Consider the following 13,275-nt stretch of genomic DNA (forward strand, 5'->3'; position numbering starts at 1 on the left):
TGCATGGACACGCCCTGCCCGCTCGCAAGGCTCCGCCCCCTTCAGGTCGGGGCGGTTCTGCAGGCGGCAGCGCGAAGACCGTGGACACGCCCCCTACCTGACCCCGCCCCTTCAGTGCGTCACTGGCGTCTCTACCCCCCAAGCCCCGCCTCTTTCCCGCCATAGAGGCCGCTCTGTGGGCGGGGTCTCAGAGGAGTCGGTGCCCTCTGATCCCTCCCCTCGGGGGGGCGGGGCCGTGCCCGCCCTGTCACGTTTCCCGGCGGGGCGGGGCGGGGACGTGGCAGCCGGCACGAGCGGCGCGTATCCCAGGGAGCAGCCAATCGGCGGCAGCCGCGCGCGCACGCGCCCTGGCCCCGGCCCGGCGCCGCCCGTGGCGCTCCGGTTCTCGATGGCGGCGGCGAAAGCGGCCCCGGGCCCGGGCACGGCCGGCGCCGCTCCCGGCCGCTGGGAGGTGGTGCGCAAGGGCCGGCGGGGGCCCGCGGGCGGCACCGGCAGCCGCCGTGCCCTGGGAGAGGCCAACGCTGGTCGCGCTCTGCCCGTGCCCGGTGAGTGTCAGCGCCCGCGGGCCCCGGTGTGGCGGGAGGGGGTCCCGTGGGTCCGGGGGCACTGTGTGCGGGGCACCGGGGGCCTCGCGTGGGGCGGCCGGGCGTCCCCGGTGGGTCCCGGAGAGAGGCGGGTGTCGCTGTGGGGCTCTCCGGGGGGCCCCGCCGGTCCCGGAGCGGCGGCCGAGGCCGGACGGGCTCCCCGGTCCTGGCGGCGGAGCCCCGGGGGCGCAGCGCGGTCCGTGCGGGGCCGTGGGGGTGCTGTGCACCATTCCCGGGCCCCTGCACAGGCCGGCGGCCGTGGTTTGCTCCGGTGCCCCGGCTCCGTCCCGTGCCCTCGTGTCGCCGCTGTCCACGGCGCTCCCGGTCACCGTGTCTGTCACCGTGTCCCTGTCCCCAGCTCCCATCGCCACCTCCAGCACCATCTTCCAGCTGGGCTTCGAGCGGGCGCTGCGCAAGCAGAACAAGGAGCAGGTGCCCCCGGCCGCGGCCCCCGAGCCGCCGCAGCGGAAGCAGCACAGCGGCAAGAGCGGCAAGAAAGCACCGGGCAGCGACGCCGCAGCCGCGCCGGGCCGGAGCCGCTCGCTGGAGGAAGCCCTGAAAGCCGTGAGTGTGCCCGGGCCGGGCACCAGGCCCTGCTCCCGGGACTGGAGCCGTGCAGAGCAGCTCCAGCCTCGCCTGCGGGCTGATCCCCCCGCGGGTCCCGCGGCAGGAGCTGCCCTGAGCGGTGGGACATGGCTGAAGGGGATCTCTGGTTCCCTTTGAGCGGTGGGACATGGCTGAAAGGGGATCTCTGGTTCCCTTTGAGCGGTGGGACGTGGCTGGAAGGGGATCTCTGGTTCCCTTTGAGCGGTGGGACATGGCTGGAAGGGGATCTCTGGTTCCCTTTGAACGGTGAGACGTGGCTGGAAGGGGATCTCTGGTTCCCTTTGAGCGGTGGGACGTGGCTGAAGGGGATCTCTGGTTCCCCCTGAGCGGTGGGACATGGCTGAAGGGGATCTCTGGTTCCCCCTGAGCGGTGGGACATGGCTGAAGGGCATCTCTGGTTCCCCCTGAGCGGTGGGACATGGCTGAAGGGGATCTCTGGTTCCCTTTGAGTGGTGGGACGTGGCTGGAAGGGGATCTCTGGTTCCCTTTGAGCGGTGGGACGTGGCTGAAGGGGATCTCTGGTTCCTCCTGAGCGGTGGGACGTGGCTGAAGGGCATCTCTGGTTCCCCCTCAGCGCTGGGACATGGCTGGAAGGGGATCTCTGGTTCCCTTTGAGCGGTGGGACATGGCTGAAGGGGATCTCTGGTTCCCTTTGAGCGGTGGGACGTGGCTGAAGGGGATCTCTGGTTCCCTTTGAGCGGTGGGACGTGGCTGGAAGGGGATCTCTGGTTCCCTTTGAGCGGTGGGACGTGGCTGAAGGGGATCTCTGGTTCCCCGTGTCACTGCCGTGTCTGGGAGGATCCCCAAGGAAGGCTCTGCTGGCTGAACCTCCTCCCTGTGGCACTGGTGGGGCCCTGGGAGTCACTGGAGCAGTTGCTGTGCCCTGGCTGGCTCTGCAGGACCTGTCTGTCTGTCCTGCTTGTCTGTGTCTGTCTGCCTGCCTGTGTCTGTCCTGCCTGTCCTGGTCGTGTCTGGGCATGGAGGGTTCCAGAACTGGCCAAGGCAGGCTGTGCTGGGGTGATGTGTCCCTGGGCTGGCAGGCATTGCTGGCTCAGCTCCTCCACATCCCCCCCATGCCCTGGGACCTCCACTGACCCCCAAATGAGGGGGTTCCCTCTGCATCCTCCTGCTCTGGGTGGGCTTCTCTGCATAGTTCCAGTATCCCTGCACATCCAGCTTTTGCCCACAGTGACAGGACTGTGTGGCATTCCCGTGCTTCCTGGGAAGGCAGGGCAGCCAGAGCTGTCCCTGTGCTCAGGGGACAGCCACTGTCACCTCACCAATGGGGGTTTGGGGACAGGTTTCATTCCCTGTGTGGCACCAGCTGGTTTGTGTAGAGTTCCTCTCACGAGGTGGGGCTGCCCAGGGTCACCTGGCTCAGTGTGGCAGTGGGAATCCACTCACAGGGAGCTCTCTGGGCCTTGCAGCCAGCCCTGGTGGAGCAGCCCCACAGAGCATGCAGGTGTCAGAGCAGGGATGGACACATCTGGGTAACAGTGCAGGACAGGTGGGAGCTGCTGCTGCCTGCCTGGTGTGGTGCTGAGGGTTGTTCATCAGGTGGGTTTGGTTGCTCAGGGCTGTGTCCTCCCTCCCTGGGGGGCTCTGGGTGTGCAGCGTGGAGCAGCCATGGCTGGGTCACCCCAGCTGCCCCAGGGCGTGCTCTGGAGCTCGGGCAGCAGGGGTGTTCCATGTGGGCTGGGATGGAGCTGGAAGCACTGCCCTCCATGCCCCTTAGGAGTCAGAGTGAGCTTTCTCCTCCCTGTGCTTTGTGCCCAGTCCTGTTCACCCTGGCTGAGTCTGTCTGTCTGTCTGTCTGTCCCTCGCAGCTGGACCTGGCGGATCTGCAGAAGGAGCTGCAGAAGAGCCGGAGTGTGTTCCCTGAGAACCCCTCGGTGTGGGTGAAGGACCTGGCTGGGTACCTCAACTACAAGCTGCAAGCACCCAGGAGTGACCCCGCGCTGAGCCAGCACCCCCACGGTGCGTGTGCTGGGGCTCCCCAGCTGAACTGGGGGGTCTGTGGCTCTGGGCTGTCCCCACAAGGACAGACAGCCTTCCCTTGTCACAGACACACTGACACTGCCCCTGGGGGCTGTGGTCCTTTGGGAACAAAACTGAGGGGATCTGCGGCTCTGGGCTGTCCCCACAAGGACAGACAGCCTTCCCTTGTCACAGACACACTGACACTGCCCATGCAGCTGCACACTGGGGGCTTCCCCAGCTGTGAGACCCATGGCTGTGGACACAAGTGCTTTCAGTTTTCTGGTTGTGCTGGCTGTAAGGGAGGTAGATCTGAGTGTTGCAGAGAACAAATAACATCAGAATGGGTGCAAAGTTTTATATAAATGGAAGCATTTATATCCTAGTTTTAGATACTCTAAGTAGTGGAAATGTTAGGGTTTCCTAAGCAGTTTTGAAACAGTTTGTTTGCTTGGTATCTTTTAATTTCCCTCAGTTTATCCAGCAGAATGTTAACTCTGTCTCTGCCTGGGACAAAACTGGAGCATTGTTAACAGCTAAAGCGGAGCAGGGGGACAGGACACTGCCTCAATCTTTCCCTGTATTCCCTGTGACTCGGAAAGAAGTGCTCAGGAGGGATCTGAAGGGACAGCCAGAGCAAATCTCCTCACCCCTTAGTGCAATACAACCCCCAGAACCCCCTTCTGCCCTGAGCTCTGAGCCTGCTGCTGGGGGCTTTGGGGGGCTCTGAGCCTGCTGAGATCCCTGAGCTCTGCCTGCTGCTGGGGACTTTGGGGGCTCCCTCCCAGCTGGGCACCCTCAGTGCTGGGGGGAGGTTGGGGCAGGAGTTCCCTGTCCTGCCTGGTCAGCTGGGCCCCACTCACCCTGAGAATGTCATTTTGGGTGGCAAGGGGCAGGGGAGCAAAGTGTCCTCTGCAGAGCCCTGTGCATGCCACAGCAGCAGCATCCAGGGGAAGCATCCCTTAGGGCTGGATTAGCTGCCTCCTATTGTACTTGCTGGGAACGTCCAGACAAAGGCAGGAATGAGGAATCTGACTCCATGTTCTCAGAAGTCTAATTTATCACTTTATGATACTATATTATATTAAAGAATACTAACTGTGCTAAAGAATACAGAAAGGATACTTAGTAAATGCTAAAAACATAATAATGAAAAGTTGTGACTTTCCAGAGCCCCAACACAGCTTGGCCCCGATTGGCCAAAGAGTTAAAACAGCTCACACCAGAATCACCTGGGGTGATTCAGAATCAGAATCTGGGGCTGCAGGGGGCCAGGGGAAACCCCAAACCCAGACTCCAATTAAACAATTTCCAAACACATTCCACACATGAGCACAACACAGGAAAAGCAAATGAGATAAGAATTGTTTTCCTTTTCTCTGAGGCTTCTCGGCTTCCCAGGAGAACATCCTGGGCAAAAGGAGTTTTTCAGAGAATGTGAATGCCACAGGCTCTGGCACAGGGTCCCTGGGGAGGAGGCCAGGGCTGCCCAGCTGGGATGGGGATGAGGCACTCACGTCACACTGGGCTGGTTCCTCAGCTCTGCTGTGGGATGGGCTCTCCAGAGCAGGGTCTCACTCAGCTCTGCCCTCTCTCCTGCCCCAGACTACCCGTACTGCCTGGTGAGCAAGGAGCTGAGGGGCATCATCCGCTCCCTGCTGGCCAAGGCCTCCGACTTCCTGGAGCTCTTCTTTGACCACTGCATCTACACCATGCTGCAGGAGCTGGACAAGGCCCAAGGTCAGCTCCCCGTGCTCCCCCAGTGTCTGCTCCTCCCTGCCTCTTTGGGATTCCTGCAGGAGTTCCTCATGGAGGCCATGGCTGAGCAGGAGCTCCCCCATCTCCGTTCCAGGGGAGTCCCTACACGGTTACAGGATCTGCATCCAGGCCCTCCTGCTGTACAGGCCCCGCATTGCCACCACCAACCTGGGCAAGGTGAGCTGGCCTGAGCCACCTTTGTCTGGGGGGGCTGTAAATCTGGGGGGGCTGCTCCTCCTCCATCCCACTGCACAAAGCCCTTGGACCTCTCTGCCCTCCCCTGCGGAGAAACTGGTGTCTCCAGTGGGCTCTGCCTGCCCTGCCCACAGCCCTGCACCCCCTGAGCTGGCTTTGGGTTCCCCCTGTCCCCCTGCACCCCCAGAGCTGGGTTTGGGATATCCCCTGCACCCCCAGAGCTGGGTTTGGGGTCTCTCTGTTGCCCCAGAATGGCTCCTGGTCTCACCTGGAGCTGCAGGTCCCTTCCAGGGGCTGGGGGCTGCTGGTGCCATGGCTGCAGGCATGGCTGGGCTGGGTGGCACTGGGGTGCCCTCTCTCTGGGGTGCTGGGATGGGATGGGATGGGATGGGTGGGTGGGTGGCACAGTGGGTGGCACTGTTCCCATTGAGATGCCCTCTGTCCCACAGTACCTGGAGGTGCTAGGATGGGATGGGTGGGTGCCACTGTTCCCACCAAGGTGCCCTCTCTCCCCAGTCCCTGGAGGTGCTGGGATGGGTGGGTGGCACTGTGGGTGGCACTGTCCCCACCAAGGTGCCCGCTCTCCCACAGTCCCTGGAGGTGCTGGGATGGGATTGGATGGGTGGCACTGCGGGTGGCACTGTGTGTGGCACTGTCCCCACTGGGTGCCCTCTCTCCCACAGTACCTGGAGGTGCTGGGATGGGATGGGATGGGATGGGATGGGATCCATGGGATGGGTGGGTGTCACTGTGTGTGGCACTGTTCCCACTGGGATGCCCTCTCTCCCCAGTACCTGGAGGTGCTGGGATGGGATTGGATGGGTGGCACTGTGGGTGGCACTGTCCCCACTGGGTGCCCTCTCTCCACAGTCCCTGGGGGTGCTGGGATGGGATTGGATGGGTGGCACGGTGTGTGGCACTGTCCCCACTGGGTGCCCTCTCTCCCACAGTCCCTGGAGGTGCTGGGATGGGTGGGTGGCACTGTGTGTGGCACTGTGTGTGGCACTGTCCCCACTGGGTGCCCTCTCTCCCCAGTACCTGGAGGTGCTGGGATGGGATGGGATGGGTGGCACTGTGTGTGGCACTGGGGTGCCCTCTCTCCACAGTACCTGGAGGTGCTGCGCTCCCAGCAGAACCGGCCGGCCAAGTGCCTGACCGTGCTCTGGGCACTGGGACAGGCCGGCTTCACCGACCTCCACGAGGGCCTGAAAGGTGAGAGCCACAGTGTGGGATCCCCTCCTGGGCCTGCCAGCACCCCTCCACTCGTGCTGCTGAGGGGTGGGGAAAGGCTGGGAGGAATCCTCGAGGTCTGAGGTGCAGCTTCCCCCAGCCGGGTCAGGAAAGGGCTGGGTCCTGGGAGCACCGTCCTGCCTGGAAGGACAGGCAGTGCTGCTCCTCTGCTCTGCAGCACAGCTGCCCTGGAGCCTTCCCGAGGGATCTGCCTGCCTGTCCCCGGGTGCTCTGGGTGCTCTGGGTGCAGGACAGCCCGGGCAGAGCCCTCCCTGCTGTCCCTGCAGTGTGGCTCGGTGTCATGCTCCCGGTGCTCGGCATCAAGTCCCTGTCGCCGTACGCCGTCTCCTACCTGGACCGGCTCCTGATGTGAGTGAGCCACCCCTGTGTCCTGGGGGCTCTGCACCAGCACTGCCCTTGCCAGGCCCCAGCAGCTCAGGCCTCTCTTCTGCAGGATGCACCCCAACCTCACCAAAGGCTTCGGCATGATCGGCCCCAAGGACTTCTTCCCCCTCCTGGACTTCGCCTTCATGCCCAACAACTCGCTGTCCCCCAGGTACGCTGCTCCACCCGGGCACAGCCGGGCACAGGGCGGGCTCTGGTGCCAGCCTGGTGCCAGCCTGGTGCCCGCTGGGCCTGAGCAGCCCTGTGCTCTGTCCCCCAGCCTGCAGGAGCAGCTGCGGCGCCTGTACCCGCGGCTGAAGGTGCTGGCCCTGGGTGCCCGGCCCGAGGCAACCCTGCACACCTACTTCCCCTCCTTCCTGTCCCGAGCCACGCCTGCCTGCCCGCCCGCCATGAAGGAGGAGGTGAGCCTGGAACGGCCACGGGAGGGGTTTGGTGCTCCACGGAGAGGTGGCAGTGCTGTCAGGAGGATGGAGAGGTGGCAGTGCTGTCAGGATGGAGAGGTGGCAGTGCTGACAGGAGGATGGAGAGGTGGCAGTGCTGACAGGAGGATGGAGAGGTGGCAGTGCTGTCAGGATGGAGAGGTGGCAGAGCTGACAGGATGGAGAGGTGGCAGTGCTGTCAGCAGGATGGAGAGGTGGCAGTGCTGTCAGGATGGAGAGGTGGCAGTGCTGTCAGGATGGAGAGGTGGCAGTGCTGACAGGATGGAGAGGTGGCAGTGCTGTCAGGATGGAGAGGTGGCAGTGCTGACAGGGAGGATGGAGAGGTGGCAGTGCTGACAGGATGGAGAGGTGGCAGTGCTGACAGGAGGATGGAGGGATGGCAGTGCTGTCAGGATGGAGAGGTGGCAGTGCTGACAGGAGGATGGAGAGGTGGCAGTGCTGTCAGGATGGAGAGGTGGCAGTGCTGTCAGGATGGAGAGGTGGCAGTGCTGACAGCAGGATGGAGAGGTGGCAGTGCTGACAGGATGGAGAGGTGGCAGTGCTGTCAGGATGGAGAGGTGGCAGTGCTGACAGAGGATGGAGAGGTGGCAGTGCTGTCAGGATGGAGAGGTGGCAGTGCTGTCAGGAGGATGGAGGGATGGCAGGGCAGGTGGCAGAGGGGTGTCTGAGTCAGGTCCCATAAGCTCTTGGAGATCTGTTTTACAGCTAAGATAGCTCAGTGTGAAAAATGCCAATCACTTGGTTTTAAAATTTTAAAAGTTTAATAGTAATAAAATGGTTATAAAAATAGCAATATAATTAGAGGAATAATAATTTGGATAATTAGGATTAGGACAATATGAGACATAATAATAAAAACAAAGAGTTATGGACAGTCCGGGTACCTTTTTCTGTGCAAAATAAGCCCAAAAAAGGACCCACATTAACAGAGGATTAACCCTTAAAAAGAACAGCCTGTTGCATATTCATACAGCTCATCCATGATGCATAAATTCCATTCAAACACAGGATTCTGTCTGGGCAGTGTCAGCTTCTTCCTCTTAAGCATCTCCAGGGCTGAGGAGGCAGGAAGAAGTTCGTTTGTTCTGATAAGGGAACAATAAATTCTCTTTCTCGGAAAGATTTCGGTGTCCTGTGGCTGCTATCCCAGTGAGAGTGCCTCGTTCCTTTCTTAAAAAATTATCTCACATAGGATAGTTTCTATTTTAACATTATGTTATAACTTAAACCTATATTTAACACACTACTTAAGAAAATTAATACAACATAACTTTCTAACATAACGCATACAATATTCATTTGAATATTTGCAAAAAGCCAATCATAAAATAGGCATTTTTCACACTCAGCTACCTTAGATGGTGTAAAATCAGCAGGATGGCTTCTGTGGTAATGTTGGAAACAAAAAGATTTTAATAAAAGGTAAAATAATAAAACTCTTTACAGAGAAAAAGTGAGCCAGGTGTAAGAGGTTTTTGCTCTTGGTAAAACTCCTCACAAAGGCAATTAGTTTGTTTGTTCTCTTACTTTTCTAGTGAATTGCTCAGGCAGGTCTTTTTGGCTCTTGGCTAATTGGCTGTCCTTAAGTTTGAGGTGAAGTCTCCCAGGTCCTATGAGGTGTCTTTTCACCTAACTGAGGAGAGAAACTTCTGGGCTTATTTCCTTTTTGAGGAGAAAAAGGACAGTTTTGTCACTCTGTCAGCAGGGGGACATTGCTATAGCAGGGGTCACTCTGCCCGCTTCCAGGGGATAGGAGTCAGCAAATCCCAGAATGCTTGGGTGGGACAGCCCTTGAAGACCATCCAGTTCCACCCCTCTGTGGGCAGGGGTGCTGCAGCTCTCTTTGGTGCTTCAGGAGCTGCCTGGCTGTGGCACCTGTGAGGTGAGGGTCACACCTAAGGAGCTGCTGTGCCTCCTCCCCAGCTCCTGACCTCCCTGAGCCAGTGCCTGAGCCTGGACCCCCTGAGCTTCAGTGTCTGGAGGCAGCTCTACACCAAACACCTTGCCCAGTCCAGGTCAGTCCACGCTGTGGGGGCCCAGTGCTCACCTGCAGAGCCTTTGGGACACCTGAATTCCTCCTGGGAGCTCCTGACCCAGCCCTGTGTTCTCCTTCCCCGCAGCTTGCTGCTGAACCACCTCCTGCAGTCCTGGGAGAGCAGCAGCAAGAAGGTAGGGGTGGGCAGGGGGATGGGGACAGCTGTGGGCTGGGAGAGTGTCCCTGGGCTGGGAGAGCTCCCTGAGCTGCTGGGAGAGCGTCCCTGGGCTGGGAGAGTGTCCCTGTGCTGCTGGGAGAGTGTCCCTGTGCTGGGAGAGCTCCCTGAGCTGCTGGGAGAGTGTCCCTGGGCTGGGAGAGTGTCCCCATGGCAGCTGTGGGCTGGGAGAGCTCCCTGAGCTGGCAGTGTCCCCTTGGGACCTGCCCTTGCCCTCCTGGTGCCATGGCAGCCCCGGGGCTCTGTGGGGACCAGGGGGTCCTGACACAGCTCCTGCTGTCCCCAAGGTGCAGCAGTCCCTGCAGGAAACGGTTCGCTCCTTCAAGGTGACAAACGAGGAGCTGGCAGCCAGGGGGGCCGGAGGGGACGCGGCCGTGGCTGCCTGTGACACTGCCTGCAAGGTGAGGGACAGGAGGGGACAGGAGGGGCAGGCACTGCTCAGCAGCACCCGGGCTGGGATCTCTGTCCTGCTGCTGCTGGCCACGGGCAGGGCCAGGGCCCTGTGGTGACACGCTGGGGACAGGTGTGCTGGTCCCTGTCCAGCCCCAGCTGCTCAGCAGATGTCTCTGTCCCCGCTGGGAAGCCAGGGGTGGGTGGTGCTGCTGTGCCGGGGCCTCCCCGGTGCCAGGAGCCTGCGGTGACAGTGACAGGGCCTTGTCCTCCCCCCCAGGAGCTGCTGTGCAAGATGAGGGGCCGGGGCTTCCCCTGGTCCCGGCTGCTGCTGGTGCTGCTGCTCCTGGCCGCTGGATTCCTCCTGCACGACGTGCACACACACGGTTCCTTCCAGGGTATGCTGGGCACTCAGGGAGCAATCCAGGTCCAGAAACCCTCTGGGAGCACCAGGCATCCCCCAGCACTGCCAAGGCCACCGCTGTCCCACGTCCCCACAAGTGCCACGTGGCTTTTAAACCCCCTGTGGGATGGGAGCTCCACCATTGCCCTGGGCTGCCTGCACAGCCCTTGCTGTGAAGGAACTGGGTTTTGTTTGCAGCCTAAACCTTCCCTGTCGCAAGCTTGAGGCTTTTCCCCCTCGCTCAGGAGTGATCCTGCTCCCTGGGATCCCTCCTGTGGCTGTTCCCCTCCGTGTCCCTGCCTTTGGCCTGTGGCTGCTGTGAGCAGTGGGGCCTGTCCGTCTGTCCAGCTGGGGGCCCTGGGGGATGCAGGCACTGCAAGCAGAGACCCCCTGTTCCCCTTTGGGAGGGTCTACTCAGGGGCTTCTGTCTGTCTGCCCCTCCTGGAGCATCTCCCAAGGGGTTCCACAGCACAGCTCGAGCTGGGTGTCCCCAGAGCCCTTGGGGACAGACAGACAGACAGCCAAGGGCCACTCAAGGAGCACACCTGTGTGTCCCCCCAGAGCCCTTGGGGACAGACAGACACATGTCCTCACAGCCAAGGGCCACTCAAGGAGCTCACCTGTCTCTTGCAGCCTCCTCCTGTGCCCGGCTGCTGCGCTCCTCCGGCGTCCTGCCCGCCTCCCAGCTGGCCTGGCAGAAGGTGTCCCGTGCCTGCCTGCAGGGCTACAGGTCTGTGACACCACCGTGGGTGGCTCCTGGGGCTAGGGCTGGGGCTCTTGTGCAGCCCACAGGGCTGGGCAGGGAGCTGGGAGCTGTTCCCTGCCCTGCCTGGAGCCATTCCAGCTCACACTGGAGCTGGGACTGTTCCCAGCCCTGCCTGGAGCCATTCCAGCTCACACTGGAGCTGGGAACTGTTCCCTGCCCTGCCTGGTGCCATTCCAGCTCACACTGGAGCTGGGAGCTGTTCCCTGCCCTGCCTGGTGCCATTCCAGCTCACACTGGAGCTGGGACTGTTCCCAGCCCTGCCTGGAGCCATTCCAGCTCACACTGGAGCTGGGACTGTTCCCAGCCCTGCCTGGAGCTGCTCCAGCTGACACTGGAGCTGGGACTGTTCCCAGCCCTGCCTGGAGCCATTCCAGCTCACACTGGAGCTGTACCCTGTTCACCCCATGGCAGTGGCAGCTCCATGCCCTGTGTGGGTGCCCCTGGTGCCGTGTCCAGCCCTGGCCTCACCTGAGGGCTCCCTTGCAGGTGGCTGGAGCACAGCCTGGCCCAGCACGGTTCCGTGGCCCTGTCTGTGCTGTGGCCCCAGCTGGAGCTGCTCTGGAGAAGCAGCGGGGAGGTGGCCAGGGCTGTGTCCCAGCAGGGCTGCTCCCTGCTCGCCTGGCTCCATGGCAGCCTGCCCTGGCTCAGCGACTGGGTGAGTGGGGAGGGCACAGCGAGTGCCACGGGGGCTGGTGGGGCTGGGAGAGCTGTGCTGGGGGTGGCCTGATGTGGGATGGTGATGTGTGTGCCCCTGCTGCTGGCAGGAACCCCAGTGCTGGTGTGTGGGGACAGCCCCAGGGCAGGGCTCTGGTGCCATCTGTCCTCTGTGGCACCAGCCACTCCAGCTGTGTGCAGTGTGCAGTGCCTGTGGAAGGGAGAGGGCTCAGGGCGGTCCCTGGTGCTCCAGAACCAGCATTCTGGTGGCACTGGGGTGGCACCAGTGTCACAGAGCGTGGGTGCCCTGTCTGCTGAGCACTGCGGGAGAGGGAACCCGGGGAGGGTGGAATTTCCAGGGTTCCCCGTGGCAGGAGGGAAATGATGAATCTGACTCCATGTCTTTAGAAGACTAATTTATTATTTTTATAATCTATATTATATTAAATAATATTATACTAAAACTATACTAAAGAATAGAGAAAGGATACATACAGAAGGTTTAACAAGATGCTAATTAAAAACTCGTGACTCTCGCCAGAGTCCTGACACAGTCTGACTGTGATTGGTCATTAAGTCAAAACAATTCACATGAAATTAATGAACAATTCTCATGTTGGGTAAACAATCTCCAACCACATTCTAAAGCAGCAAAACACAGGAGAAGCAAACGAGACAATATTGTTTTCCTTTTTCTCTGAGGCTTCTCAGCTTCCCAGGAGTGAAATCCTGGCAAAGGGATTTTTCCAGAAAATGGGACAGTGACAGGGGAGAGCTCTGGGATGCTGGGGAGGGAGGGGTGAGATGTGAGTGTCACAGGCAGCTCTGTGTGAGCCCAGGGCCCAGGAGGGGCTGTGCTCACCCCACACCACCTCTGCTCCTCAGCTGCAGAGCCGGCTGCCCGAGGCGCTGCTGCACCTGGCTGAGTGTGCCCGGGAGCTGCTGCACTTCCTGCTGCACAGCTGCCTGCTGCCGCTGCTGCAGGGCCTGGCTGCGGTGCTGCAGCGGGGCTGGCAGCGCTGCCTCGACTCCTGCAGGTGAGCAGCCCCTGGGCTTCCTTCCCCCGGCCTCCCCTGCTGCTGCTGCTGCTGCAGCTCTGCCTGTCCCTGTCCCCTGCCCTGCCCAGGGGGCTCCTGTGCCCCCCATGTCCCTCATCCCTGCTGGCTCTGACCCCCCCCAATCCCTTGGCCTTGTTTTTGCAGTGGGGACGTGACGTGGGAGTGCGTGAGGGACCACTTGATGAGCTTCACCTATTCCTCCTGGATGTACCTGCAGAACGCCACCCTGGCCCTCAAGAACTGGGCCCTGGCCATGATTTCTGGGCACTGAGCTGCTCTCTGCAGGTCACACCGTGTTCTGGCTGCCCAGGGTGCAGCAGGACGCGGGGCAGAGGGCAGTGCCCGCAGGAACTTTGGGTCAGATCGGGGCTTTTGGGGAGGTTTATGTTTTTGGGGGCCGGGCAGACACACGTCCAGGTTTTTCCACGCCCTGTGACCGCTTTGGCTTTCCCTGTCCCGCTGTCCCTGAGGGGGTGATCCCCATCCCCTTGTGTTCTGCCTGCTTACAGGATCAGGGGTGGACACCTGGAGCCCCTCACCTTCCCACCCCTTCCCACCAATGAATGAACTGATTTATTTTATTATTTTTTCCTTATAAT

The 13,275-nt window shown here is 61.0% G+C and overlaps 1 protein-coding gene across 1 annotated transcript; it reads left to right on the plus strand.

Annotated features, from left to right (window-relative positions):
- The first annotated feature begins 323 nt into the window (after positions 1 to 323).
- TMEM214 (transmembrane protein 214) lies at positions 324 to 13,274 on the plus strand. The gene is made up of 17 exons (XM_054652994.2): positions 324 to 545; positions 943 to 1,148; positions 3,017 to 3,167; positions 4,773 to 4,907; positions 5,020 to 5,102; positions 6,227 to 6,332; positions 6,638 to 6,719; positions 6,805 to 6,906; positions 7,015 to 7,156; positions 9,119 to 9,210; positions 9,316 to 9,364; positions 9,693 to 9,806; positions 10,076 to 10,193; positions 10,832 to 10,928; positions 11,451 to 11,619; positions 12,504 to 12,655; positions 12,821 to 13,274. Exons 1-17 carry the CDS (start codon positions 389 to 391, stop codon positions 12,945 to 12,947), a joined length of 2,082 nt encoding a protein of 693 aa, XP_054508969.2. The 5' UTR covers positions 324 to 388; the 3' UTR covers positions 12,948 to 13,274.
- Position 13,275: the final 1 nt, after the last annotated feature.

Source organism: Agelaius phoeniceus, chromosome 3, assembly GCF_051311805.1.
Source record: "Agelaius phoeniceus isolate bAgePho1 chromosome 3, bAgePho1.hap1, whole genome shotgun sequence".
NCBI lineage: Eukaryota > Metazoa > Chordata > Aves > Passeriformes > Icteridae > Agelaius > Agelaius phoeniceus.